Below are 26,608 nucleotides of genomic sequence, written 5' to 3' on the forward strand. Positions count from 1 at the left end.
ACGGAGCCAATAGTGGGAAAACATACTGCTCTCTAGCAATGACCACCTTGAATAAGTAGAACAGTTTCCGGAAAAAAAAAATTCAAACTTCAAAATCCGATTCTGTGTACATTAGCCTGTTCCCTCTTTTATTTTATTATTTTAACGACTTGCATATGGAGTGCAGTCACCACTCTAATATGGAAAACGCAGCAGCCAATTTGCACACAGCAAGCTCCCACAAACAGCAATGTGATAATGACCAGATAATCTGCTTTTTTGTTATGTTGATTGAGGGATAAATATTGGTCCCGGACACCAGGATTAACTCCCCTGCTCTTCTTCAAAATAATGCCATGGGATCTTCTATGTCCACCTTCTATGTGCAGACGGGGCCTCGGTTTAACAGCTCACCTGGAAGACAGCACACCCTCAGCACTGCACTGGAGTGTCGGCCCAGATTTTTGTGCTCAAATCTCTGCAGTGGGGCTCAAACCCACAAACTTCTGACTCAGAGGTGAGGGTGCTGCCCACTGAGCTACGGCCAAACTATATTCCACAGATTAGATTAATTATATTTACTTGTTAAAACCAGAAAATGTTAGTGGTTGACAATTCGACATTTGAATGCATGTTACATGTCTCTGAATTTATCATAGGCACTCCCTCGGAATCGAGGAAGACTTGCTTCCACTCTAAAAATGAGTTCTTAGGTGGCTGAACAGTCCAATATGGGAATTACAGTCTCTGTTGCAGCCTCTCTGTGTCCTCTACACAACCTGCTTTCCCACTAATCTTTGTGTCATCTGCAAATTTTGTTACACTACACTCTGTCCCCTCTTCCAGGTCATCTATGCATATTGTAAACAGTTATGGTCCCAGCACTGATCCCTGTGGCACACCACTAACCACCGATTTCCAACCCGAGAAGGACCCATTTATCCCGACTCTCTGCTTTCTGTTAGCCAGCCAATTCTCGATCCATGCTAATACATTTCCTCTGACTCCGCGTACCTCTATCTTCTACAGTAACCTTTTGTGTGGCACCTTATCGAATGCCTTTTGAAAATCTAAATACACCACATCCATCGGTACACCTGTATCCACCATGCTCGTTATATCCTCAAAGAATTCCAGTAAATTAGTTAAACATGATTTCCTCTTCATGATCCATGTTGCATCTGCTTGATTGCACTATTCCTATCTAGATGTCCCGCTATTTCTTCCTTAATGATAGCTTCAAGCATTTTCCTCACTACAGATGTTAAACTAACCGGCCGATAGTTACCTGCCTTTTGTCTGCCCCCTTTTTTAAACAGAGGCGTTACATTAGCTGCTTTCCAATCCGCTGGTACCTCCCCAGAGTCCATAGAATTTTGGTAGATTATAACGAATGCATCTGTTATAACTTCTGCCATCTCTTTTAATACTCTGTGATGCATTTCATCAGGACCAGGGGACTTGTCTACCTTGAGTCCCATTAGCCTGTCCAGCACTACCCCCCTAGTGATAGTGATTGTCTCAAGGTCCTCCCTTCCCACATTCCTGTGACCAGCAATTTTTGGCATGGTTTTTGTGTCTTCCACTGTGAAGACCGAAGCAAAATAATTGTTTAAGGTCTCAGCCATTTCCACATTTCCCATTATTAAATCCCCCTTCTCATCATCTAAGGGAACAACATTTATTTTAGTCACTCTTTTCCGTTTTATATATCGGTAAAAGCTTTTATGTTTTGCGCAAGTTTACTTTCGTAATCTATCTTTCCTTTCTTTATTGCTTTCTTAGTCATTCTTTGCTGTTGTTTAAAATTTTCCCAATGTTCTAGTTTCCCACTAACCTTGTCCACCTTATACGCATTGGTTTTTAATTTGATACTCTCCTTTATTTCCTTGGTTATCCACGGCTGGTTATTCCTTCTCTTACCGCCCTTCTTTTTCACTGGAATATATTTTTGTTAAGCAGTATGAAAGAGCTCTACTGCTCCTCAATTGTGCCACCGTTTAGTCTGTGTTCCCAGTCTACTTTAGCCAACTCTGCCCTCATCCCACTGTAGTCCCCTTTGTTTAAGCATAGTACACTCGCTTGAGACACTACTTCCTCACCCTCAATCTGTATTACAAATTCAACCATACTGTGATCACTCATTCCGAGAGGATCTTTTACTAGGAGATCGTTTATTATTCCTGTCTCATTACACAGGACCAGATCTAAGATAGCTTGCTCCCTTGCAGGTTCTGTAACATACTGTTCAAAGAAACAATCCCGTATGCATTCTATGAATATCTCCTCAAGGCTACCCCGTGCGATTTGATTTGACCAATCGATATGTAGGTTAAAATCCCCCATGATTACTGACGTTCCTTTTTCACATGCCTCCATTATTCCCTTGATTATTGTCCGGCCCACCGTGAAGTTATTATTTGGGGGTCTATAAACAACGCCCACCAGTGACTTTTTCCCCTTACTACCTCTAATCTCCACCCACAATGATTCAACATTTTGTTCATTAGAGCCAATATCATCTCTCACAACTGCCCTGATATCATCCTTTATTAACAGAGCTACCCCACCTCCTTTCCCTTCTTGTCTATCTTTCCGAATTGTCAGATACCCCTGTATGTTTAATTCCCAGTCTTGGCCACCCTGCAACCACGTTTCTGTAATGGCCACCAAATCATATCCATTTGTAATGATTTGTGCCGTCAACTCATTTACTTTATTTCGAATGCTGCGTGCGTTTAGGTAGAGTGTTTTAATACTAGTTTTTAAACCATAATTTTTAGTTTTGACCCCTCCTGCAGCCCCTTTATATTCAACATATTGTCCCTTCCTATTATCTTGTGGTTTACACTTACCCCAGTGTCTACTGTACATGGTCCATGTCTCTGAGCCATACGGGAGGGCGGGTATTACTACAGCCCTGTAGACCATGAGCTTGGTGGTGGATTTGAGGGCCTGATCTTCAAACACACTTTTCTTCAGGAGGCCGAAGGCTGTGCTGGTGCACTGGAGGCACTGTTGAATCTCGTCGTCAATGTCTGCTCTTGTTGATAAGAGGCTCCCGAGGTATGGGGAATGGTTCACATTGTCCAGTGTCGCACCATGGATCTTGGGGGTGGGGAGGGTTGGGGGGAGTGCTGTGCGACGAGGATAGGCTGGTGGAGGACGTTTGTCTTACGGATGTTTAGCGTAAGGCCAATGCTTTCGTACACTATGCTTTCATACGTTGACTTGGAGTTCAGCCTCTGTACGTGCGCAGACGCAGGCATCGGCGCGTAGTGTAGCTCGACGGCAGATGTTGAGGTGGTCTTGGACTTGGTCTTGGACTTGGCCTGGAGTCGACGAAGGTTGAACAATTTCCCACTGGTTCTGTAGTTTAGTTCCACTACAGCGGAGAGCTTGTTGACTGTGAGGTGGAGTATGGCAGCGAGAAAGATTGAGAAGAGGGTTGAAGCGATGACACAGCCTTGTTTGACCCCGATCCGGAAATGGATTGGGTCTGTAATGGATCCATTAGTACGGATCACGGCCTACATGTCGTCGTGGAGCAGGCGGAGGATGGTGACGAACTTTTGGGGGCATCCGAAACAGAGGAGGACGCTCCATAGACCCTCGCAGTTGACAGTGTTAAAGGCCTTTGTAAGGTCGAAGAAGGCCATGTATAAGGGCTGGAGCTGTTCCCTACATTTTTCCTGCAGCTGTCGCACTGTAAAAATCATGTCCAGATCCAAATCCAGGTTGCTGATTGGAGTGCGGGCAGGTACAGCTGGAGTGGCAAGGTCGGGGCGAAGGAGCGGCGATTTTGGGGGCGAAGGATCAACAAGTCGGGCGGAGGTGCGGCAACAGTTCATAGCGGGCATGATCAGGGCCCAGAAGAGGCGTGAGTTTGGGGCCCAGAAGAAGCGAGGGCCCAGGGGCAGCATGGGCCAGCCCACACTGCGATATGTGTGTGCACTAGGTCCGTGCAGCAGAGCTGGTCCCCAATTGTCTTGGGTAACCCTTGCCACTGGACCAAGACCTAGCTCTGTCAAGCCCGTGTGGTGGCTGGTGTGCATCGGCCTCCACACGTTAAAAAAATCCACGCACAGGCATCTTCCACCCTTCAACATGTAGTTCGGGTCCTCCATTGAAAGACCTGAGAACTTATCCTTTTTTGGCGTGGAAGCAAGTCATCCTCGTTTCGAGGTACCGCTTATGATGATGATGACTTGTGGACCACAGAATAGAAAATCTTGCCCCATAATTAAAAAAGGCATGATAAATAAATCTAGAAATTATAGGCCAGTTAGTTTGTAATCGGATAGAGGCTCAAGAGACATATTTTGGATGCTACAGATGCTCATCTAAAGACCACATATACCATCTGCAGTTGATGTAGATTTGGAAGTAATTCGTCATGGCTCATTAACCTTGAACTACTGGATGAGGCTATCATTTCCTTTGATTTTCAGAAGGCATTTGAGACTTCTGACCTCTTGAGCATCCCCGATTATGACTGCTCAGCCATTGGTGGCTGTGCCTTCAGCTGCCTGGGCCCCAAGCTCTGGAACTCCCTCCCTAAACCTCCCTGTCTCTCTACCCCTCTTTCCTCCTTTAAGACACTCTTTAAAATCTGCCTCAGGTATTGTTCCCCTCTCCTTCAAATCTGCTGTCATCACCACTCTCCTCAGAAAAACAACCCTTGACCCCACTTTGCTTGCTAGCTATCGCCCCATCTCCAACCCCCCTTTCCTGTCCAAAGTACTTGAAAGTGTTGTCACATCCCAAATCCGTGACCATCTTTCCATGAATTTAGTGTCTGAATCCCTTCAATCTGGTTTTCACCCCTGCCACAGAAACGAAACGGCTTTCATCAAAGTCACAAATGACATCCTTTGCGACTGGGACAAAGGTAACCTCTCCCTCCTCAACCAGTCTGCAGCCTTTAACACAGTTGACCACTCCATCCTCCTCCAACGCCTCTCCACCAACGTCCAGCTGGGTGGGACTGCACTCGCCTGGTTCCATTCTTATCCATCTAATCATAGCCAGAAAATCCCCTGCAATGGCTTCTCTTCCCACCCCCACATTGTTACCTCTGGTGTCCCCCACGGATCTGCCCCTTCTTATTTCTCATCTATATGCTGCCCCTTGGAGATATTATCCGAAAACACCAAGTCAGTTTCCAGTACGCTGTCGTCAGTACACTGACAACACCCAGCTCTACCTCTCCACCACGTCTCTCGGCCCCTCCGTGGTATTTAAATTGTCAGATTGCTTGTCCGACATCCAGTACTGGATGAGCAGAAATTTTCTCCAATTACATATTGGGAAGATCGAAGCCATTTGGTCCCCACCACAAACTGCGTTCCCTAACCACTGACTCCATCCCTCTCCCGAGCATCAATCTGAGGGTGAGCAAAACTTTGCAACCGAGGTGAACCTGAAATGAGTTTCCAGCCACGTATCCACGGCATAACTAAAACTGCCTTTTACCTCCTCCATAACATTGCCCGACTCCGTCCCTGCTTCAGCTCTTCTGCTGCTGAAACCCTCATCCATGCCTTTGTTACCTGTAGTCTTGACTACTCCAACTCACTCCTGGCCGGCCTCCCACTACGTAAACTTGAGGTCATCCAAAACTCAGCAGCCCGTGTACTAACCCACACCAAGTCACGATGACCCATCACCCCTGTGCTTTCTGACCTACATTGGCTCCCGGTTAAACAATTTCAACAATTGATTTCAAAATTCTCATCCTTGTTTACAAATCATTCCATGGCCTCTCCCCTCCCTATCTCTGTAATCTTTTTCAACCTCACAGCCCCACAATATGATGCGCTCCTCAAATTCTATCCTCCAGAGCATCCCTGATTATAACTGCTCAACCATTGACAGCCGTGCTTTCAGTTATTTCGGCCCCAAGCTCTGGAACTCCCTCCCTAAACCTCTCTGCCTCTCTACCTCTCTTTCCTCCTCAAAACCTACCTCTTTAAACAAGCTTTTGGTCATCTGCCGTAATTTCTTCCTATGTGGCTTGGTGTCAAATTTATCTGTTTTGTCTTATAACACTGCTGTGAAGCACCTTGGGATGTTTTACTACGTTAAAGGCGCTATATAAATAAAAATAAAAGTTATTGTTGTTGAAGGTTAGGTGAGTGGGCAAATGCATGGCAGATGAAGTATAATGTTGATAAATGTGAGGTTAACCACTTTGGTGGTAAAAACAGAGAGACAGACTATTATCTGAATGGTGACAGATTAGGAAAAAGGGAGGTGCAACGAGACCTAGGTGTCATGGTACATCAGTCATTGAAGGTTGGCATGCAGGTAGAGCAGGCAATTAAGAAAGCAAATGGCATGTTGGCCTTCATAGCGAGGAGATTTGAGTACAGGGGCAGGGAGGTGTTGCTACAGTTGTACATGGCCTTGGTGAGGCCACACCTGGAGTATTGTGTACAGTTTTGGTCTCCTAACTTGAGGAAGGACATTCTTGTTATTGAGGGAGTGCAGCGAAGGTTCACCAGACTGATTCCCGGGATGGCGGGACTGACATATCAAGAAAGACTGGATCAACTGGGCTTGTATTCACTGGAGTTCAGAAGAATGAGAGGGGATCTCATAGAAACGTTTAAAATTCTGACGGGTTTAGACAGGTTAGATGCAGGAAGAATGTTCCCAATGTTGGGGAAGTCCAGAACCAGGGGTCACAGTCTAAGGATAAGGGGTAAGCCATTTAGGACCGAGATGAGGAGAAACTTCTTCACCCAGAGAGTGGTGAACCTGTGGAATTCTCTACCACAGAAAGTTGTTGAGGCCAATTCACTAAATATATTCAAAAAGGAGTTAGATGTAGTCCTTACTACTAGGGGATCAAGGGGTATGGCGAGAAAACAGGAATGGGGTACTGAAGTTGCATGTTCAGCCATGAACTCATTGAATGGCGGTGCAGGCTCGAGGGGCCAACTCCTGCTCCTATTTCTTATGTTCTTATAAGACCAAAAGATGCAGGGGCCTCATGCATACATGCCAACCTAGGAGAGACTATTGAAGAAAAAGAAACACTTGCATTTATATGGCGCCTTTCATGACCACCGGACGTCTCAAAGCGCTTTACAACTAATGAAGAACTTTTGGAGTGTAGTCACTGTTGTGATGTAAAGCTGCCCAATTGCTTAAAAAAGGGACAATTAAGCAAAATAACCAGCAGTTGATGTAATCCTGGATCATGTAAAAACATGTCATTACACTGAAGTGCAGTAGGATGTGGGCCTTTACTTTGCAATATAGGTATACCCAACATTACTTCACTCGCATTGGAGAAAATAAGCCAGTTCATGCTGCCTTTTATCCATCTCTGTCCACCATCACCCCTCCCCTCCCCTCCCATTTAGGCTGGTATTCTTCTCACCTTCCATCTCTCTCTCCTCCTTCCACCCACTCCAGCACAGCTTTCGGTTCCTATCCCCTGGTGCTTTTGTTCTCAGCTGCCTCTATTCCCACCACATGTGGGGTTGAACCAGATTTCTGATTGGTCCCCTTGGATGGGAGGGGTGGGACAGTGTTCAGGCTCAGCCCCAGAGGGCTCGACCCCCCCATACGGGGAGCCCGTGTGCAGACGATTCAAACTTCTCCATGTCAACAATCACTCTGTTTGTTCCATTTTATTGAAAGCCACCGTGTGCTGTAGCCTCAAAACCAGGAGCCATTTAGCTCCTTCTGTCTTTCCTTCAAAATCGAGCTTGGTGTCACCTAATGACAACATCCTGATTAATCTTAACTTCTCTTTTATTTGTTCCAACATTGGTGGTGTCCTGTATTATGGCACTTGCCAATTTAACAATTTTACCAAATATTTTTCCACTGTAATATTCAATTTGTATATGGAAGGTGAAGAGCTACGGGCAAAGATTGAGGAAGACGATGGGGTAGATTTTCCGTCTTCAGTGTTTGGGCAATGAACAATGGAGATCAATTGAATGACACCATGGACTCATATGAACATTCGAAAATAGTGGACAGGTCAAGACCGGCCATGATCTTATTGAATGGTGGTGCAGGCTCGAAAGGCTGAATGGCCTACTCCTGCACCTATTTTCTATGTTTCTATGTTTGTCCATGGAATCCAACCCATATTATCATGGTGCAACTGAGCCTTATCAATCCCAGACACAAATGAAAAACACATAATCTCCTGAGAGTTGTAAACCAATACTGAGAAATAAACCCTAGGCCAATTCAGGAGACAGAAATCTGGGAAATTGTACACCAATCCCTGAAGGTGATCAAAACAAGGCGATCTGTAATCATGAAGAACACTGGCCGATGCCCCACCTATCTTTTGTAAGCTGTGATCATTCCTGGATCAACCTGGGATGTAAAGAATGATAGCTTCTCGTCTCCACTGCAAACCGTCTTCTTAAACCCCTTTCCCCTGCCTCCTCCACCCTCACCTCCAAAAGTAAGTGCAAAGAGCTGATGGATGGATCTTGTCACTAAGATTGAGACCATCTGTTCAGCTCTGTCACTTCCCTTCCTCCTCCCAGCTCACCAGGCCAACCTTCCCCTGAGGCCCCGCCTGCCCCAGCCCTGAACATGCATCTTTCTTTAATTTCTCTTCTATCTTCGCTCATGCCCTCTCCGAGCTCAACTTGTCCATCTGACCCACCTCCTTGTGCATGTCCGATTTTTGTTTTTATTTGTTCATGGGATGTGGGCGTTGCTGGCAGAGCCAGTATTTATTGCTCATCCCGAATTGCCCTTTAGAGAGTGGTGGTGAACCACCTTATTGAACCACTGCAGTCCGTGTGGTGAAGGTGCTCCCACAGTGCTGTTAGGGAGGGAGCTCCAGGATTTTGACACAATGACGATGAAGGAACAGTGATATACTTCCAAGTCAGGATGGTGTGTAACTTGGAAGGGAACTTGGAGGTGGTGGTGTTCCCGTGTGCCTACATAGAACATAAGAACATAAGAATTAGGAACAGGAATAGGCCATCTAGCCCCTCGAGCCTGCTCTGCCATTCAAAAAGATCATGGTTGATCTGGCCGTGGACTCAGCTCCACTTACCCGCCCGCTCCCCATAATCCTTAATTCCCTGATTGGTTAAAAATCTATCTATCTGTGATTTGAATACATTCAATGCTTCCTTGGGCAGAGAATTCCACAGATTCACAACCCTCTGGGAGAAGAAATTCCTTCTCAATTCGGTTTTAAATTGGCTCCCCCGTATTTTGAAGCTGTGCCCCCTAGTTCTAGTCTCCCCGACCTGTGAAAACAACCTCTCTGCCTCTATCTTGTCTATCCCTTTCATTATTTTAAATGTTTCTATAAGATCACCCCTCATCCTTCTGAACTCCAACGAGTAAAGACCCAGTCTACTCAATCTATCATCATAAGGTAACCCCCTCATCTCCGGAATCGTCTCTGTACCCCCTCCAAAGCTAGTATATCCTTCCTTAAGTAAGGTGACCAAAACTGCACGCAGTACTCCAGGTGCGGCCTCACCAATACCCTGTACAGTTGCAGCAGGACATCTCTGCTTTTGTACTCCATCCCTCTCGCAATGAAGGCCAACATTCCATTCGCCTTCCTGATGACCTGCTGCCCTTCACCTTGTAGGTGGTAGAGGTCTCAGATTTGGGAGATGCTATCAAAGAAGCCTTGTCAAGTTGCTACAGTGCATCTTGTTGATGGTACAAATTGCAGCCATGGTGCGCTGGTGGTGGAGGGAGTGTTTAAGATGGTGGATGGCAATCTAGTGAGCTGCTTTGTCCTGGATGGTACCAAGCTGCTTGAGTGTTGTTGGAGCTGTACTCATCCAGGCAAGTGGAGAATATTCCATCACATTCCTGACTTGTCCCTTGTAGATGGTGGAAAGGCTTTGGGGAATCAGGAAGCAAGGCACTTGCCACAGAATATGTGGCAACATTATTTATGTGGTTGGTCCAGTTAAGTTTCTGGTCAATGGTGACCCCCAGGATGTTGATGGTGGGGGATTCAGCCATTGAATGTCAAGGGGTGATGGTTAGACTCTAGTTTGTTGGAGATGGTCATTATCTGGCACTTATGTGGTACAAATGTTACTTGCCACTTATCAGCCTAAACAGCCTGAATGTCATCCAGGTCTTGCTGCATGTGGGCATGGACTACTTTATTATCTGAGCAGTTGCGAATTGCACTGATGATTGTGCAGTCATCAGCGAACATCACCACTTCTGACTTTATGATGGAGGGAAGGTCATTGATGAAGCAACTGAGTATGGTTAGGCATAGGACACTGCCCTGAGGAACTCCTGCAGCGATGTCCTGGGGCTGAGATGATTGACCTCCAACAACCACAACCATCTTCCTTTGTGCTAGGTATGACTCCAGCCAGTGGAGAGTTTTCCCCCCTGATTCCCATTGACTTCAGTTTTACTGGGGCTCCTTGATGTCAGACCCAGTCAAATGCTGCCTTGATGTCAAGGGTAGTCACTCTCACCCCACCTCTGGAATTCAACTCTTTTGTCCATGTTTGGTCCAAGGCTGTAATGAGGTGTGGAGCTGAGTGGTCCTGCAGAAACCAAACTGAGCATCGGTGAGCAGGTTATTGGTAAGTGCCGCTTGATAGCACTGTCAACAACACCTTCCATCATTTTGCTGATGATTGAAAGTAGACTGATAGGGTGGTAATTCGACAGATTGGATTTGTCCTGCTTTTTGTGGACAGGACATATCTGGGCAATTTTCCACATTGTTGGATCAATGCCAGTGTTGTAGCTGTATTGGAACAGCTTGGCTAGTGGCGTGACAAGTTCTGGAGCACAAGTCTTCAGCACGATAGCCGGGTGTTCTCGGGGCCCATAGTCTTTGCTGTATCCAGTCCGTTCAGCCGTTTCTTGATATCACATGGAGTGAATCGAATTGGCTAAAGACTGGCTTCTGTGATGGTGGGGACCTCAGGAGGAAGCCGATATGGATCATCCACTCAGCACTTCTGCCTGAAGGTGGTTACAAACACTTCAACCTCGTCTTTTGCACTTGCCTGTTGGGCTCCGCCATTATTGAGGATAGGGATATTCATGGAGCCTCCTCCTCTCGTTAGTTGTTTAATTGTCCATCACCATTCATGACTGGATGCGGCAGAACTGCAGAGCTCTGACCTGATCCGTTGATTGTGGGATCGCTAAGCCCTGTCTATAGCATGCTGCTTCCGCTGTTTAGCATGCATGTGTTGCAGCTTCCCCAGGTTGGCACCTCATGTTTAGGTATGCCTGATGCTCCTGACATGCTCTTCCACACTCCTTGTTGAACCTGGGTTGGTTCTCTGGCTTGATGGTAATCGTAGAGTGAGGGATATGCTGGGCCATGAGGATACAGATTGTGGTGGAATATAATTCTGCTGTGCTGATGGCCCATAGCACCTCATGGATGCCCAGTTTTGAGTGGTCAGTAGTGGTTACCGAGCCACTCTTGGTGATGGACATTGAAGTTCCCAGAATACGTTCCGTGCCCTTGCTATTCTTAGTGCTTCATCCAAGTGATGTTCAACATGGAGCAGTACTGATTCATCAGGTGAGGGAGGGCGGTAGGTGGTAATGAGCAGCACGTTTCCTTGCCCATGCTTGACCTGAAGCCATAAAACTTCACGGGGTCTGGAGTCAATGATGAGGACTCCCAGGACCACTCCCTGCCAACTGTATACTACTGTGCCTCTATCTCAGGGATGGTGATGGAGGAGTCTGGGACATTGGCTGAAAGATATGATTCTGTGAGTATGACTATGTCAGGCTGTTGCTTAACTAGTTTGTGGGACAGTTCTCTCAATTCTGGTACAAGTCCCCAGATGTTGGTGAGGAGGACTTTGCAGGGTCGACTGGGCCGGGTGTGCCATTGCCGTGTCCGTAGACGGTGCCGGCGCGGAGGTTGATGCCGGGTGGTCCATCCGGTTTTATTCTTCTTATTGTTTATCGTAGCACTTTTTTTTTACAACTGAGTGGCTTGCTAGGCCATTTGAGAGGGCAATTAAGAGTTAGCTCCATGCTGTGTGTCTGGAGTCACATATAGGCCAGACTGGGTAAGGATGGCAGATTTCCTTCCCTAAAGGACATTAGTGAACCAGATGGGTTTTTAATGACAATCCAATAGTTTCATTACCGATACTAGCTTTTTATTCCAGATTTATTTAAATAGCTGAATTTAAATTCCCCAGCTGCCGTGGTGGGATATTGAACTGATGTCTCTGCACCAATAGTCCAGGCCTCTGGATTACTGGTCCAGTAACATAACCACTATGCTACCGTTCCCGTTAATTTTAATCACGCCACCATTGGCGGCTGTGCCTTCAGCCATCTAGGCCCTAAGCTCTGAAATTTTCGCCCTAAACCTCTTTGCCTTTCTAACTTTCTCTCGTTTAAAACACTTCTTAAAGCCTACTTCTGTAACCAAGCCTTTTGTCACCTGTTCTAACATCTTTTTATGTGGCTCAGTATCAAATTTTGTTTGATAATGCTCCTGTGAAGTGCCTTGGGAAGTTTGACTCCGTTAAAGGCACTATTTAAGTGCAAATTGTCGTGGGTGTTTTTGTGATATTGGCCATAGCCGGGAGTTCATCCAGATCTATTTTGAACACACACAGTGACTCTGTATTCACTGCGCAGTGGGGAACTTGTTTCAGCGGCCACTGACTCTCTGCAAAATGAAACACTTAATATCTAATCTAGTTTTATGCTTGCGTAACTTATATGCATGTTTCTTGGTCCAACCTAATAGAAAGAATCTATCCACGTGAACAGAGTCTAACCCTTCATTATTTTAAAGATTTCAATCAAATCTCCTCACAGTCTATGCTTTTCTAAAGCAAAAAGACCCAACTCTCTAAGCCTATTATGGTTTCAAAAACCTATCAGTCCTCTCCTGAGTCTTTTCCATGACCTCTATGTCACCCACCACATGAAGAAAAGAAAGAAAGATTTGCATTTATATAGCACCTTTCACAACCACCGGGCATCTCAAAGTGCTTTACAGATAATTAAGTACTTTTGGAGTGTAGTCACTGTTGTAATGCGGGAAACACGGCAGCCAATTTGCGCACAGCAAGCTCCCACAAACAGCAATGTGATAATGACCAGATAATCTGTTTTTGTTAGGTTGATTGAAGGATAAATATTGGCCCCGGGACACCATGGGATAACTGCCCTGCTCGTATTCAAAATAGCGCCATGGGATCTTTTACGTCCACCTGAGGGAGCAGATGTCTCGGTTTAACATCTCATCCGAAAGACGGCAGCTCCGACTGTGCAGCACTCCCCTCAGCACTGCACTGGGGTGTCAGCCTGAACCTTTGTGCTCAAGTCCCTGGAGTGGGACTTCACAGGAACATTATCAAACGAGGCACATAAAGAGATGAGGAAAAACTTGATTTCCGCAGCGAGTAGGTTGGGATCTGGAACGCACTGCCTGAAAGGGAGGTGAGAGGTAGACTCAATCGTGGCTTTCAAAAGGGAATCGGGCAAGTACCTGAAAGGGAAAAAAAAATGCAGGGCTACGGGGAAAGTGCGGAGGTGGGGGGGAGCGGACTAGCTGAAATGCTCTTTGGAGAGAGCCGGCACGGGCTCGATGGACCGAATGGCCCCCTTTTGTGCTATGATTCTAACTACAAATGTGAGGGGGGGGGGGGGGGGGGGAACTTGGGCTTGCTCCAAACACTATTTCAGATTTTTGAAAGTGAAAGCATTTTTAAAAAAACCGTGCAGAAAGCATGTATTTATTTAACATGCGCATTATTATTGCTGGAGAAGAAAGAAAAGTGAGTCAATTCCTCCAAATAAAATACAAAGGGTGGCGAGCCCTTCAACGAGCAGCCAGAGGAACGATGGCGGCGGTTCGCCACGCGCGGCCAATGGCCGGCCGTGCGGGTGGCGAAGGCGGGAAAAAGCGAAGAGCGCGGGAGGCGGCTCGCGAGAAAGCGTTTGAAAGAGAGAAAAAAAAACCCCGTCCGCGAAAGCACGTGATCTCCCCATGCCTCTCCCTCTCTCTCTCTGCTTCCATTTTCCGCGGTGACGATACAATCAAATCGGACCGAATAGGGTGAAGCCCGGTCGGGAATGGGGTGTCACGTGGTTACTCAGCGCCCAGTTCGCCAAAACTCCCTCCGTCAGTCAAGCTGATGGACCACGCAAAAAGCGGACCGAGCAGGGTGAAGCACGGCGGGGCGGGAACGGGGTGTCACGTGGTTCTTGGATGCCACTTTGCCACCCAAGCTCCCTTTTGTCAGTTGCGCTGATGGACAAGGGGAAAGCGGACCGAGTAGGGTGAAGCACGGCGGGGCGGGAATGTGATGTCACGTGGTTTCTCAGTGCGAGTTCGCCAAGCTCCCTCCGTCAGGCAAGCGGGGGGTGGGGCATGAAAGCGGACCGAGTAGGATTAAGTCCCGGCGCGGCACGGCGCGGGGATGTCACGTGGCTCCGGGTATCCGAGCAGGGGAGGATGAAAGCGGACCGAGTAGGGTGATGTCCATGGTGCGGGGGTCACGTGGTTCTGGGCGCCGGTTGAACCACCTGTTGTTGTTGACGACCCATTGAAGCCGCCATTATCCCTCAGCCCAGCAAACCTCCACCGTTGACCCAAGCCAAGCTGGCCACCTCTGGCTGCTTCCCACCGACTCTACCCGCCTCACACGCACACTCCTGGAGCTTTCCCTCTTCACAGGAAACTTCCCAAATGAATATACTCAAGCTTCATCGCCCGGTAGGTCATCTTTTTTGTGTTGTGACCAAAATAAACTGTATATATATATTTCATGATTGTACATTTCGGAATGTTCAATTAATATAACTTTTATATATTGATTTCATTAAACTGTTAAATGGATATCATTATTATACATATATAAATATATATATTTATGTTCAATAAATGCAATTCTATATTTAGAAATAATATTTTTTGATTTTATGTTTAATGACAATTTTTTATATATAAATATTTTTTGATTGGATATGTTCAATGCATATTTGTTATATAAATAAATATTTCTTGATTGTGTATATATATGTGTGCAATGCTGTTATGTATAAATATATATTTCTTGATTGTTTATATGTATGTTCAATTAATATTTTTTATATATAAATATTTCTTGATTTTGTGTTCAATTATATAATCTTTTATATATATCTTGATTTTATATAGATGTTCAGTGATTCATTTTTTTAATATAAATATATATTTCTGAATTTTATATATGTTCAATGATATCATTTAGAATAAAATTTTTAGTCAACAAATGAAAAAAAAATACATATTGCATCTGTTCCACTCAAATCAAATTTTTTAAATCTATGAAAATAATGATTTCTAAATTGGTTTATAATCAAAGATTGAAGTGGTGGTTTGGAAAGGTTAGCACTGTTCTCCTTGGAACAGAAAAGGTTAAGAGGTGACCTAATAGAGGTTTTCAAGACGATAAGAGGTTTTGATGTACAGCGTAGTAGATAGAGAAAAACGATTCTCTCTAGCGAGTGGGTCAATAATCAGAGGTCATAGATTTAAAATCATTGGCAAAAGATCCAGAGAGGAGATGAGAAATGTTTTTCACTCAGGGAGTGGTCGGGATCGGGAACGTTCAACCTGAAAATAAATAATTTAAAATGGGAGGTACTTAAGGATAAGGAACTTACAGGGTTACGGACAAAAAGCGAGGATGTGGGACCAACCATGACTGCTCTTTCAAAGAGCCAGCACAGGCCCGATGGGCAAAATGACCTCCTTCTGTGCTGTAAGTTTCTATGGGCCCAAGTATCCACACGCGCCTAGAACGGCGCAGTCCCGACCTGGACGCCCATTTTTCGCGCCACAAAGTGCGCCTAAAAAAATCCTCCGTATTCTCCACCTCCCTGCAGGTCCTCTGGCCCTCGGCGCAGCGCAGCACGAGCTGTGAGGGGGCGGAGCCAGGTCCCTGCGCTGAAAACAGTGCCGGGACCTCTGCATAGGCGCTACAGTGGGCGCGCAAGTGCAGTAGCTCCAGGCGCCGGAAACTGTGTGGGAGGGGCCCGAAGCACGCAGCCCCTAGCCCTGGCTGAATGGCCTCACTGGGGCTGCGTGAATAAGGCTCCTCCCACGGCCAGCTCCTGCTTCTCCCCCCCCCCCCCCCCCCCCCGACCAGACCCGACACCCGCTCCCCCCCGCCCCCTGCATCCGGACCGGACCCGACACCCGCTGCCCCCCCCCCCCCACCGGACTGGACCCGACTCCCGCCCCCCGACCTGACTCCCGCTACCCCCCTGCCTCCCGACCCGACTCCCGCTCCCGCTCCGCCCCCCCCGACTGGACCCGACCCGATTCCCGTCCCCCCCCCGGACCGGACTCAACCCGACTCCCGCTCCCGCTCCGCCCCCCCCGACTGGACCCGACCCGACCCGCGCTCCTGCTCCCGCTCCCCCCCCTCCCTCCCGACTGGACCCGACCCGACTCCCGCTCCCCCGCCCCCGGACTGGATCCGACCTGACCTCCTACTCCCTGACCTCCCCCTCCCTCTCTCTCCCTCCCTCCCTCTCTCCTCCCCCTCCTCTCCCCCCCCCCCTCCTCTCTCCCCCCTCCTCTCTCCCCCCCTCTCTCTCCCTCCCTCTCCCTGAACCGAACCTCCCCGACCCGACCTAACGCCACCTACCTGTAAATCTGGTGCTGGGGACAGGCCCTGCCCGAAGTCTCGGGCCGGCCCGTTCAGCCTCCGGTCCCGAAAGGCCTGCCTGAATCACTTTCACACAGGTCGGAAGATGGTTTATTTAATCTTTTCTTTGCTTATAAATGTTTATTCAGGTTGGATTTATTTGTATAAGTATAAATAAGGATTTATTGTAGAATTTAATGACTTCCCTTCTCCCCCCCCGTCCCCCCCCACCTCGTTCTGGACGCCTAATTTGTAACCTGCGCCTGATTTTTTAATGTGTAGAACAGGTTTTTTCACTTCTACAAAAATCTTCATTCTAAGTTAGTTTGGAGTACGTTTTCACTGTGGAAACTTTCAAATCAGGCCCCCTTTTGAAGAAAAAATTCTGTTCCAAAGTGGAACTGTTCTACCTGACTAGAACTGCAGAAAAAAAAATGTGGTGAATTGCGATTTCTAAGATAGTCCGTTCTCCACCAGTTGCTCCTAAAAATCAGGTGCAAATCATGTGGAAACTTGGGCCCTATGATTCTCCGTGTGTGATTTCCTCTGGTTATGATACATTGGTTTTGTTTGGGTCCAATTCCTTTGTGCGCCTCCCCTGCTTAAACGGTTTGAAAGATAACGGGTTTACGACTTCCTGAAGCCCTTCACATCTCAGTGAATTGGTTTGGAAATATATTCAGTGTCATTGTGTTGTTGGATGCATCCAAACAATTTTCGCACACAGCAAGCTCTCACCAAAAGCAAGAAGAGAACCCCACCCCCTCCATCGAGAATATTTTGATAGAGTAAATAAGGAGAAACTGTTTCCACCTGCAGGAAAGTCGATAATCAGAGGAATACAGATTTAAAATAATTGGCAAAATAACCCAGCGGGGAGATGAGGAGAAACATTTTTACTCAGCGAGTTGTTACGATCTGGAATGCACTGCCTGAAAGAGCGGTGGAAGCAGATTCAGTCGTAACTTTCAAAAGGGAATTGAATATATACGTGAAAAAGAAAAATTTGCAGGACTATGGGGAAAAAGACCAGGGGAGTGAGACTAATTGGATAGCTCTTTCAAAGAACTTGCACAGGCATGATGCGCCAAATGTCCTGTCCTGAATCATTCTACGATGACCTAGTTGATCTGTTTTTGGTGGAGGGTTAAATGGTTTGTTTAACGATGTAGCATCGACGGAAACCGTTTTTTGACGGCGATGGCTTCATCCAGTTGACGGATAACGTTACTGTTTTTGAGAAGTTAATGGTTGTCACATACTCAGTGGCGATAAAGTGACATTCTCTACCTGCATCGAATGAGACTGATGGAGTCACGTTCTGGGGAAGCCATGTTACAGATGATAGCTTTTGACTTTGTAACATGCTGACCACACTCTCCTGCTTCATCACTATAGAAAAAGCCATTACTTCATAATGTCATTTATTTTCATCTAAAGCCTAAACTAACCTAACCTACTGTTCAATAGGATGAACTAGACCTGGTTAGATATACTGTTATGTTTTCAGTACGACATCACAAAAACAAACAGGCTTTAAGATGGCTGATAACTTCAGGAAGCTAGTCAGACAGGAAGTAAAGAGTAGGAGTAAATGGGTACTTTTCAGAATGGCAGGCAGTGACTAGTGGGATACCGCAAGGTTCTGTGCTGGGGCCCCAGCTGTTTACCTTGTACATTAATGATTTAGACGAGGGAATTAAATGTAGTATCTCCAAAGTGTGAGCTGCGAGGAGGATGCTATGAGGCTGCAGTGTGACTTGGATAGGTTATCCACTTTGGTGGTAAAAACAGAGAGACAGACTATTATCTGAATGGTGACAGATTAGGAAAAGGGGAGGTGCAACGAGACCTGGGTGTCATGGTACATCAGTCATTGAAGGTTGGCATGCAAGTACAGCAGGGGGTTAAGAAAGTAAATGGCATGTTGGCCTTCATAGCGAGGGGATTTGAGTACAGGGGCAGGGAGGTGTTACTACAGTTGTACAGGGCCTTGGTGAGGCCACACCTGGAGTATTGTATACAGTTTTGGTCTCCTAACTTGAGGAAGGACAGTCTTGCTATTGAGGGAGTGCAGCGAAGGTTCACCAGACTGATTCCCGGGATGGCGGGACTGACATATCAAGAAAGACTGGATCAACTGGGCTTGTATTCACTGGAGTTCAGAAGAATGAGAGGGGATCTCATAGAAACGTTTACAATTCTGATGGGTTTAGACAGGTTAGATGCAGGAAGAATGTTCCCAATGTTGGGGAAGTTCAGAACTAGGGGTCACAGTCTTGCTATTGAGGGAGTGCAGCGAAGGTTCACCAGACTGATTCCCGGGATGGCGGGACTGACATATCAAGAAAGACTGGATCAACTGGGCTTGTATTCACTGGAGTTCAGAAGAATGAGAGGGGATCTCATAGAAACGTTTACAATTCTGGATAAGGATAAGGGGTAAGCCATTTAGGACCGAGATGAGGAGAAACTTCTTCACCCAGAGAGTGGTGAACCTGTGGAATTCTCTACCACAGAAAGTTGTTGAGGCCAATTCACTAAATATATTCAAAAAGGAGTTCGATGAAGTCCTTACTACGAGGGGGATCAAGGGTATGGCGAGAAAGCAGGAATGGGGTACTGAAGTTGCATGTTCAGCCATGAACTCATTGAATGGCGGTGCAGGCTCGAAGGGCCGAATGGCCTACTCCTGCACCTATTTTCTATGTTTCTATACAGATTTATTTTGCCATATTTACAAATCAAGCTTAACCACTTGTTTTCTGTTTCGAAGAGGATACCTTCGCTCTCGAACAGAACCTTCCAAACTTAGATTCATTCTAGGCTGATCCTGAGGAAAGTTTTCCTCCAAGAGATGCCCTTGATTTACATTTGAACTCTCTACAACTTCAGTCTGTTTGTCTGCCTGACTCGGACTCAAGACTTAAATTCTGACTTTTTCTTGGATTTGTTTCCAGTACAGGATATGCTACTGGTACTTGTATCAAAACTATCTGATGAATCAGAAATAATCGAATTATTCCAACCGTCAACTCCTTCCACATCTGTAGGTAAAATATGATCAGTCCATGATCAAAAATCTTGACCAAATATGTGCGAGGATCACATATCTTCACCACTCTTCCTGATAACCACTTTAACCATTTATGGTGATGGTTCTTCACTCTCACCTTCTGATTTAATTTCACACTCCTTAATGACATCATTCTTTTCATCTCATTTCAACACGAAAAATCACACTCCAATCCAACTTCAGTGATCCCAACTAATTTCTTCCTAGTAAGACAGGCTTGTTTCCTGCCACTACTAAGAGAGGCAAGCTCTGAAATTGATCCTTGTATTTCACCGGTACGGTGATACGACCTACCACAGGAATGTTCTCTCCCAAGTAGCCTCTCAGCTCTATCTTGGATTTCTCCAATGGGAAATCATGCAATTTGTTGAGGTATAGCAATTCCAGCACGGATGCACCAGTGTTGATTTCCAAGGGTATCTTGGTTCCTGCAACATCTACGTGGATGATACTTTTCGAATCGTTGTTAGTTACCCTTGTGCTCCTGCTGATGTGTAGCTCTAAAACCTCCTCGTCCTGTTTTTCTTCTATGCTATGTAGTATCTGGGGATTTCTACTTATAGCTTTGAAAATTGGTTTACTCTTCAGTCGGCATGCTTTTGCAAGATGCCCAGTTTTCCTGCAGAAGAAATACTCTGCCTTCGCATATGGCCAACTTTGAGCAATGTGTCGTCCCAGGCACCAATAGCATGACATCAATGCTCTGTTACCATTGCCAGTTGCTGAAACCTTGGGGCCCAACTTCCTTTTACTTTTAACCTGCAGGCGATTCACCTCGGTTGTCTTGACGACTGGAAATGGTACGAAATTCTCAGGAATATTGTTTGGCCATGTCCATTGACATATCTGTCTGACAAGCTAAATCAAAAGTCAAGTTAGGAGTTGTCAATAATTTTCTTCTGATCGCATCATTTTTCATCCCACAAACAAAGCAGTCACACAATGCTCGGCCTTGAAAGTTTCTGAAATTACAGTGAATAGATAGCTTTTTTAATGCTACAATGTAATCACTGATACTTTCATCGGTTAACTGATCTCGTATTCCAAAATGATAACTTTCAGCAATTTCCAGGGGCTCAGGACTGTAGTACAATTTGCTTAAGTGATGTGTCCTTTGGCTTGACAGGCACAAGCACATTTTTCAGGGTTTCATACACCTTGGGCCCTGCTTCAGCTTAGAAAATAGCCCGTTTTCTTTTCAACACCATCCGGTTATGGTTTTCATCATCGGGGTCGTCGATGATACTGTTTGCGGTGAAAAACATTTCTAGCCGCTCCACATACGCTCTGAAACTTTCACGGTCGCGTTGGTATATTTGGACTTTCAGAAGGCTTTCGACAAGGTCCCACACAGGAGATTAATGTGCAAAGTTAAAGCACATGGGATTGGGGGTAGTGTGCTGACGTGGATTGAGAACTGGTTGTCAGACAGGAAGCAAAGAGTAGGAGTAAATGGGTACTTTTCGGAATGGCAGGCAGTGACTAGTGGGGTACCGCAGGGTTCTGTGCTGGGGCCCCAGCTGTTTACATTATACATTAATGATTTAGACGAAGGGATTAAATGTAGTATCTCCAAATTTGCGGATGACACTAAGTTGGGTGGCAGTGTGAGCTGCGAGGAGGATGCTATGAGGCTACAGAGTGACTTGGATAGGTTAGGTGAGTGGGCAAATGCGTGGCAGATGAAGTATAATGTGGATAAATGTGAGGTTATCCACTTTGGTGGTAAAAACAGAGAGACAGACTATTATCTGAATGGTGACAGATTAGGAAAAGGGAAGGTGCAACGAGACCTGGGTGTCATGGTACATCAGTCATTGAAGGTTGGCATGCAGGTACAGCAGGCGGTTAAGAAAGCAAATGGCATGTTGGCCTTCATAGCGAGGGGATTTGAGTACAGGGGCAGGGAGGTGTTGCTACAGTTGTACAGGGCCTTGGTGAGGCCACACCTGGAGTATTGTGTACAGTTTTGGTCTCCTAACTTGAGGAAGGACATACTTGCTGTTGAGGGAGTGCAGCGAAGATTCACCAGACTGATTCCCGGGATGGTGGGACTGACCTATCAAGAAAGACTGAATCAACTGGGCTTGTATTCACTGGAGTTCAGAAGAGTGAGAGGGGACCTCATAGAAACGTTTAAAATTCTGACGGGTTTGGACAGGTTGGATGCAGGAAGAATGTTCCCAATGTTGAGGAAGTCCAGAACCAGGGGTCACAGTCTAAGGATAAGGGGTAAGCCATTTAGGACCGAGATAAGGAGAAACTTCTTCACCCAGAGAGTGGTGAACCTGTGGAATTCTCTACCACAGGAAGTAGTTGAGGCCAATTCACTAAATATATTCAAAAGGGAGTTAGATGAAGTCCTTACTACTCGGGGGATCAAGGGGTATGGCGTGAAAGCAGGAAGTGGGTACTGAAGTTTCATGTTCAGCCATGAACTCGTTGAATGGCGGTGCAGGCTAGAAGGGCTGAATGGCCTGCTCCTGCACCTATTTTCTATGTTTCTATGTTTCTATGAAACTCCCCCAAGCGCCCTATTATTCCCATAGGCACGGCCATCTGGACTCTGGCAGTTCAGCCAAGTGTGCTTGTAATTTATCTTGGATTTTTAGCTGTTAATCAAAACAGAGAAGCTCTCAGTTGGCTGAATCATCCATCAACAAAAATTTCAGCTAGGTTATCCAATTATCCCATTCTCCGTCGCCAATGTTATGTTTTCGGTACGACCTCACAAACACAGGCTGTAAGATGGCTGATAACTTCAGGAAGCTCCCTCTTTATTGTTGTAAACAGCAATGGCTGCAATGCCACAGTAGTCCACTGGGTGGAGCTATATATATTACATATGCAATCTTCTTTAGTCAATGTCCTACACACACGGTTGGAAACTACAACAACAACAACAAGAACTTACAAGAAAGAGAGAGGAAGAAAGAATTTGCATTTATACCGCGCCATTCACATCCTCAGGACTCGTAAAGCGCTTTACAACCAATGAGTGAAATACGGCCACTGTTGTAATGTGGGAATTGCAGCAGCCAAGATCCCACTAACAGAAATGTGACAATGATCAGATAATCTGTTTTTCAGTGATGTTGGTTGAGGGATAAATATTGGCTAGGACACCGGGGTAGATCTCCTCTACTTGACTTCAAAATAGTACCACGGGATCTTTTACATCCACATGAGAGGGTAGACGAGGCCTCGGTTTAAAGTCTCATCCAAAAGATGGTACCTCCAACAGTGCAGTACTCCTTTGTTGTGTATATACTGGGCCCAGACCACCTACCATCAATGCTGCTACTCAGCTCCGAGCTTGCGGCCAACATCTTGCCATAGGCAACAAGGCCCATATAGCATTGCCTGGTCTCCAGTCGTCTTGGACCCCCTTGCCACTGGATCAAGACCGTGCTCAGCTAAGCCCGTGTGGTAGCTGATGTGCAATGACCACCCCACGTTAAAAGAACTCACGCGCAGGCATCTTCCACTCCTCTAACATGAAGTTCGGGACCTGGAACGTCAGGACCCTCACGGACAACTCCTTTAGTACTGCACTGGATTGTCAGCTTAGACTTTTTTGCTCAAGTCCCTGAAGTGGGACCAATGATCTTCCAACTCCGAGGCGTGCTACCACTGAGCCATGGCTGTTTTCAGATTCCTCTAATAGCAGTTGGGGAACAGGTAGAATGACATAGAAATAGAAACATAGAAAATAGGTGCAGGAGTAGGCCATTCGGCCCTTCGAGCCTGCACTGCCATTCAACAAGATCATGGCTGATCACCCACCCCAGCACCTCCCCCTCCACACCCCCGATCCCCCCAGCCACAAGGATCACATCCAACTCCCTCCCGAACACATCCAATGAACTGGCATCAACAACTCTCCGTGGCAGGGAACCCCACAGGCCAACAACACCCGAGTGAAGAAGTCTCTCCCAATCCCAGCCCCAAACAGCCCACCCCCCATCCCAAGAGTGGCCCTCCCCCCAGCTCTGGACCCACCCAACACCGGGAACACTCCCCACCCAACCTGCCCCGTCCCGTCAGAATCCTTCCCAAATACCGAACACCCCCGGATGTCGAGCCCCCAGCCCCGGCCACCCCGAAGCCACGCCCCCGCGACACCAACCACACCACATCCACCAATCTGCACAGTCAACCCATCCACCCCACTCCGAACACTCCCCGCACCGAGGCACAGAGCCCACAGGCCCGCCCCTCCAACACACTTCGCCCCCCCCCCCCCCAGACCTCCGCTGCAATGTGGCCCCTCCCGTCCCCCGCCCCGGGCTTCTCCGCCCCCTACCTCCACCACTCTCCCCTCCATCCCCCGCCCGCGTCTCCCCTCATCTTCCCTCTGCCTCCCCGTACAGGCCCCCATCTTGGGGGCGGTAACCTTCTGGGGCAGGGAATTTTAGCCCCCCGCGTGGAAGTCCTGCTTCCGCCGCAGAATTGGCCTTACCACCCCTCAATGGAAGCGGAATGCAATTTCCTACACTCCACTTCCTTTGGGGGCAGTTACCGGGGCATGACTGGATGCTCCTGTGACAGTTGGAACTGGTGCTCTCCACTCTCCCGTCCTCTGACAGTGGGAACTGGTGCTCTCCACTCTCTGTCCTGTGACAGTGGGAACTGGTGCTCTCCACTCTCTGTCCTGTGACAGTGGGAACTGGTGCTCTCCACTCTCTGTCCTGTGACAGTGGGAACTGGTGCTCTCCACTCTCCCGTCCTGTGACGGTGGGAACTGGTGCTCTCCACTCTCTGTCCTGTGAAAGTGGGAACTGGTGCTCTCCACTCTCTGTCCTGTGACAGTGGGAACTGGTGCTCTCCACTCTCTGTCCTGTGACAGTTGGAACTGGTGCTCTAAACTCTCCCGTCCTGTGACAGTGGGAACTGGTGCTCTCCACTCTCCCGTCCTGTGACAGTGGGAACTGGTGCTCTCCACTCTCCCGTCCTGTGACAGTGGGAACTGGTGCTCTCCACTCTCCCGTCCTGTGACATTTGGAACTGGTGCTCTCCACTCTGTCCTGTGACAGTGGGAACTGGTGCTCCCCACTCTCTGTCCTGTGACAGTGGGAACTGGTGCTCTCCACTCTCCCGTCCTGTGACAGTTGGAACTAGTGCTCTCCACTCTCTGTCCTGTGACAGTGGGAACTGGTGCTCTCTACTCTCCCTTCCTGTGACAGTGGGAACTGGTGCTCTCCACTCTCTGTCCTGTGACACTGGGAACTGGTGCTCTCCACTCTCCCGTCCTGTGACAGTTGGAACTGGTTCTCTCCACTCTCTGTCCTGTGACAGTGGGAACTGGTGCTCTCCACTCTTTGTCCTGTGACAGTGGGAATTGGTGCTCTCCACTCTCCCGTGCTGTGACAGTGGGAACTGGTGCTCTCCACTCTCTGTCCTGTGATAGTGGGAACTGGTGCTCTCCACTCTCTGTCCTGTGACAGTGGGAACTGGTGCTCTCCACTCCCTGTCCTGTGATAGTGGGAACTGGTGCTCTCCACTCTCTGTCCTGTGACAGTTAGAACTGGTGCTCTCCACTCTCCGGTCCTGTGACAGTGGGAACTGGTGCTCTCCACTCTCTGTCCTGTGACGGTGGGAACTGGTGCTCTCCACACTCTGTCCTGTGACAGTGGGAACTGGTGCTCTCCACTCTCTGTCCTGTGACAGTGGGAACTGGTGCTCTCCAATCTCTGGCCTGTGACAGTGGGAACTGGTGCTCTCCACTCTCTGTCCTGTGACAGTGGAAACTGGTGCTCTACACTCTCCCGTCCTGTGACAGTGGGAACTGGTGCTCTCCACTCTCTGTCCTGTGACAGTGGGAACTTGTGCTCTCCATCTCTCGTTCTGTGACAGTGGGAACTGGTGTTCTCCACTCTCTCTCTCCTGTGACAGTGGGGACTGGTGCTCTCCACTCTCTGTCCTGTGACAGTTGGAACTGGTGCTCTCCACTCTCCCGTCCTGTGACAGTGGGAACTGGTGCTCTCCATTCTCTCTCCTGTGACAGTGGGAACTGGTGCTCTCCACTCTCTGTCCTGTGACAGTTGGAACTGGTGCTCTCCACTCTCCCGTCTTGTGACAGTGGGAACTGGTGCTCTCCACTCTCTGTCCTGTGACAGTTGTAACTGGTGCTCTCCACTCTCCCGTCCTGTGACAGTGGGAACTGGTGCTCTCCACTCTCTCTCCTGTGACAGTGGGAACTGGTGCTCTCCACACTCTTTCCTGTGACAGTTGGAACTGGTGCTCTCCACTCTCTGGTCCTGTGACAGTGAGAACTGGTGCTCTCCACTCTCTCTCCTGTGACAGTGGGAACTGGTGCTCTCCACTCTCTGTCCTGTGACAGTGGGAACTGGTGCTCTCCACTCTCTCTCCTGTGACAGTGGGAACTGGTGCTCTCCACTCTCTCTCCTGTGACAGTTGGAACTGGTGCTCTCCACTCTCTCTCCTGTGACAGTGGGAACTGGTGCTCTGCACTCTCCCGTCCTGTGACAGTGGGAAATGGTGCTCTCCACTTTCTGACCTGTGACAGTGGAAATGGTGCTCTCTACTCTCTGTCCTGTGACAGTGGGAACTGGTGCTCTCCACTCTCTGTCCTGTGACAGTGGGAACTGGTGTTCTCCACTCTCTCTCTCCTGTGACAGTGGGTACTGGTGCTCTCCACTCTCTGTCCTGTGACAGTTGGAACTGGTGCTCTCCACTCTCCCGTCCTGTGACAGTGGGAACTGGTGCTCTCCATTCTCTCTCCTGTGACAGTGGGAACTGGTGCTCTCCACTCTCTGTCCTGTGAGAGTGGGAACTGGTGCTCTCCACTCTCTGTCCTGTGACAGTTGTAACTGGTGCTCTCAACTCTCCCGTCCTGTGACAGTGGGAACTGGTGCTCTCCACTCTCTCTCCTGTGACAGTGGGAACTGGTGCTCTCCAC

The 26,608-nt window shown here is 47.6% G+C and overlaps 1 protein-coding gene across 2 annotated transcripts in view; it reads left to right on the forward strand.

The window, feature by feature from the left end:
- The first annotated feature begins 14,255 nt into the window (after positions 1-14,255).
- The window catches only part of LOC139259687 (galectin-8-like), a 111,708-nt gene continuing 99,355 nt past the window's right edge, over positions 14,256-26,608 (forward strand). Inside the window, exon 1 of one of the 2 annotated variants that reach the window (XM_070875263.1) lies at positions 14,256-14,689. In XM_070875263.1, the coding sequence (XP_070731364.1) occupies positions 14,663-14,689 (27 nt within the window). In that variant the 5' untranslated portion in view covers positions 14,256-14,662. The remainder of the gene's footprint in view (positions 14,690-26,608) is intronic. The other variant, XM_070875262.1, reaches the window with a different exon arrangement.

The sequence above is a fragment of the Pristiophorus japonicus genome, chromosome 3 (genome assembly GCF_044704955.1).
Source record: "Pristiophorus japonicus isolate sPriJap1 chromosome 3, sPriJap1.hap1, whole genome shotgun sequence".
NCBI lineage: Eukaryota > Metazoa > Chordata > Chondrichthyes > Pristiophoridae > Pristiophorus > Pristiophorus japonicus.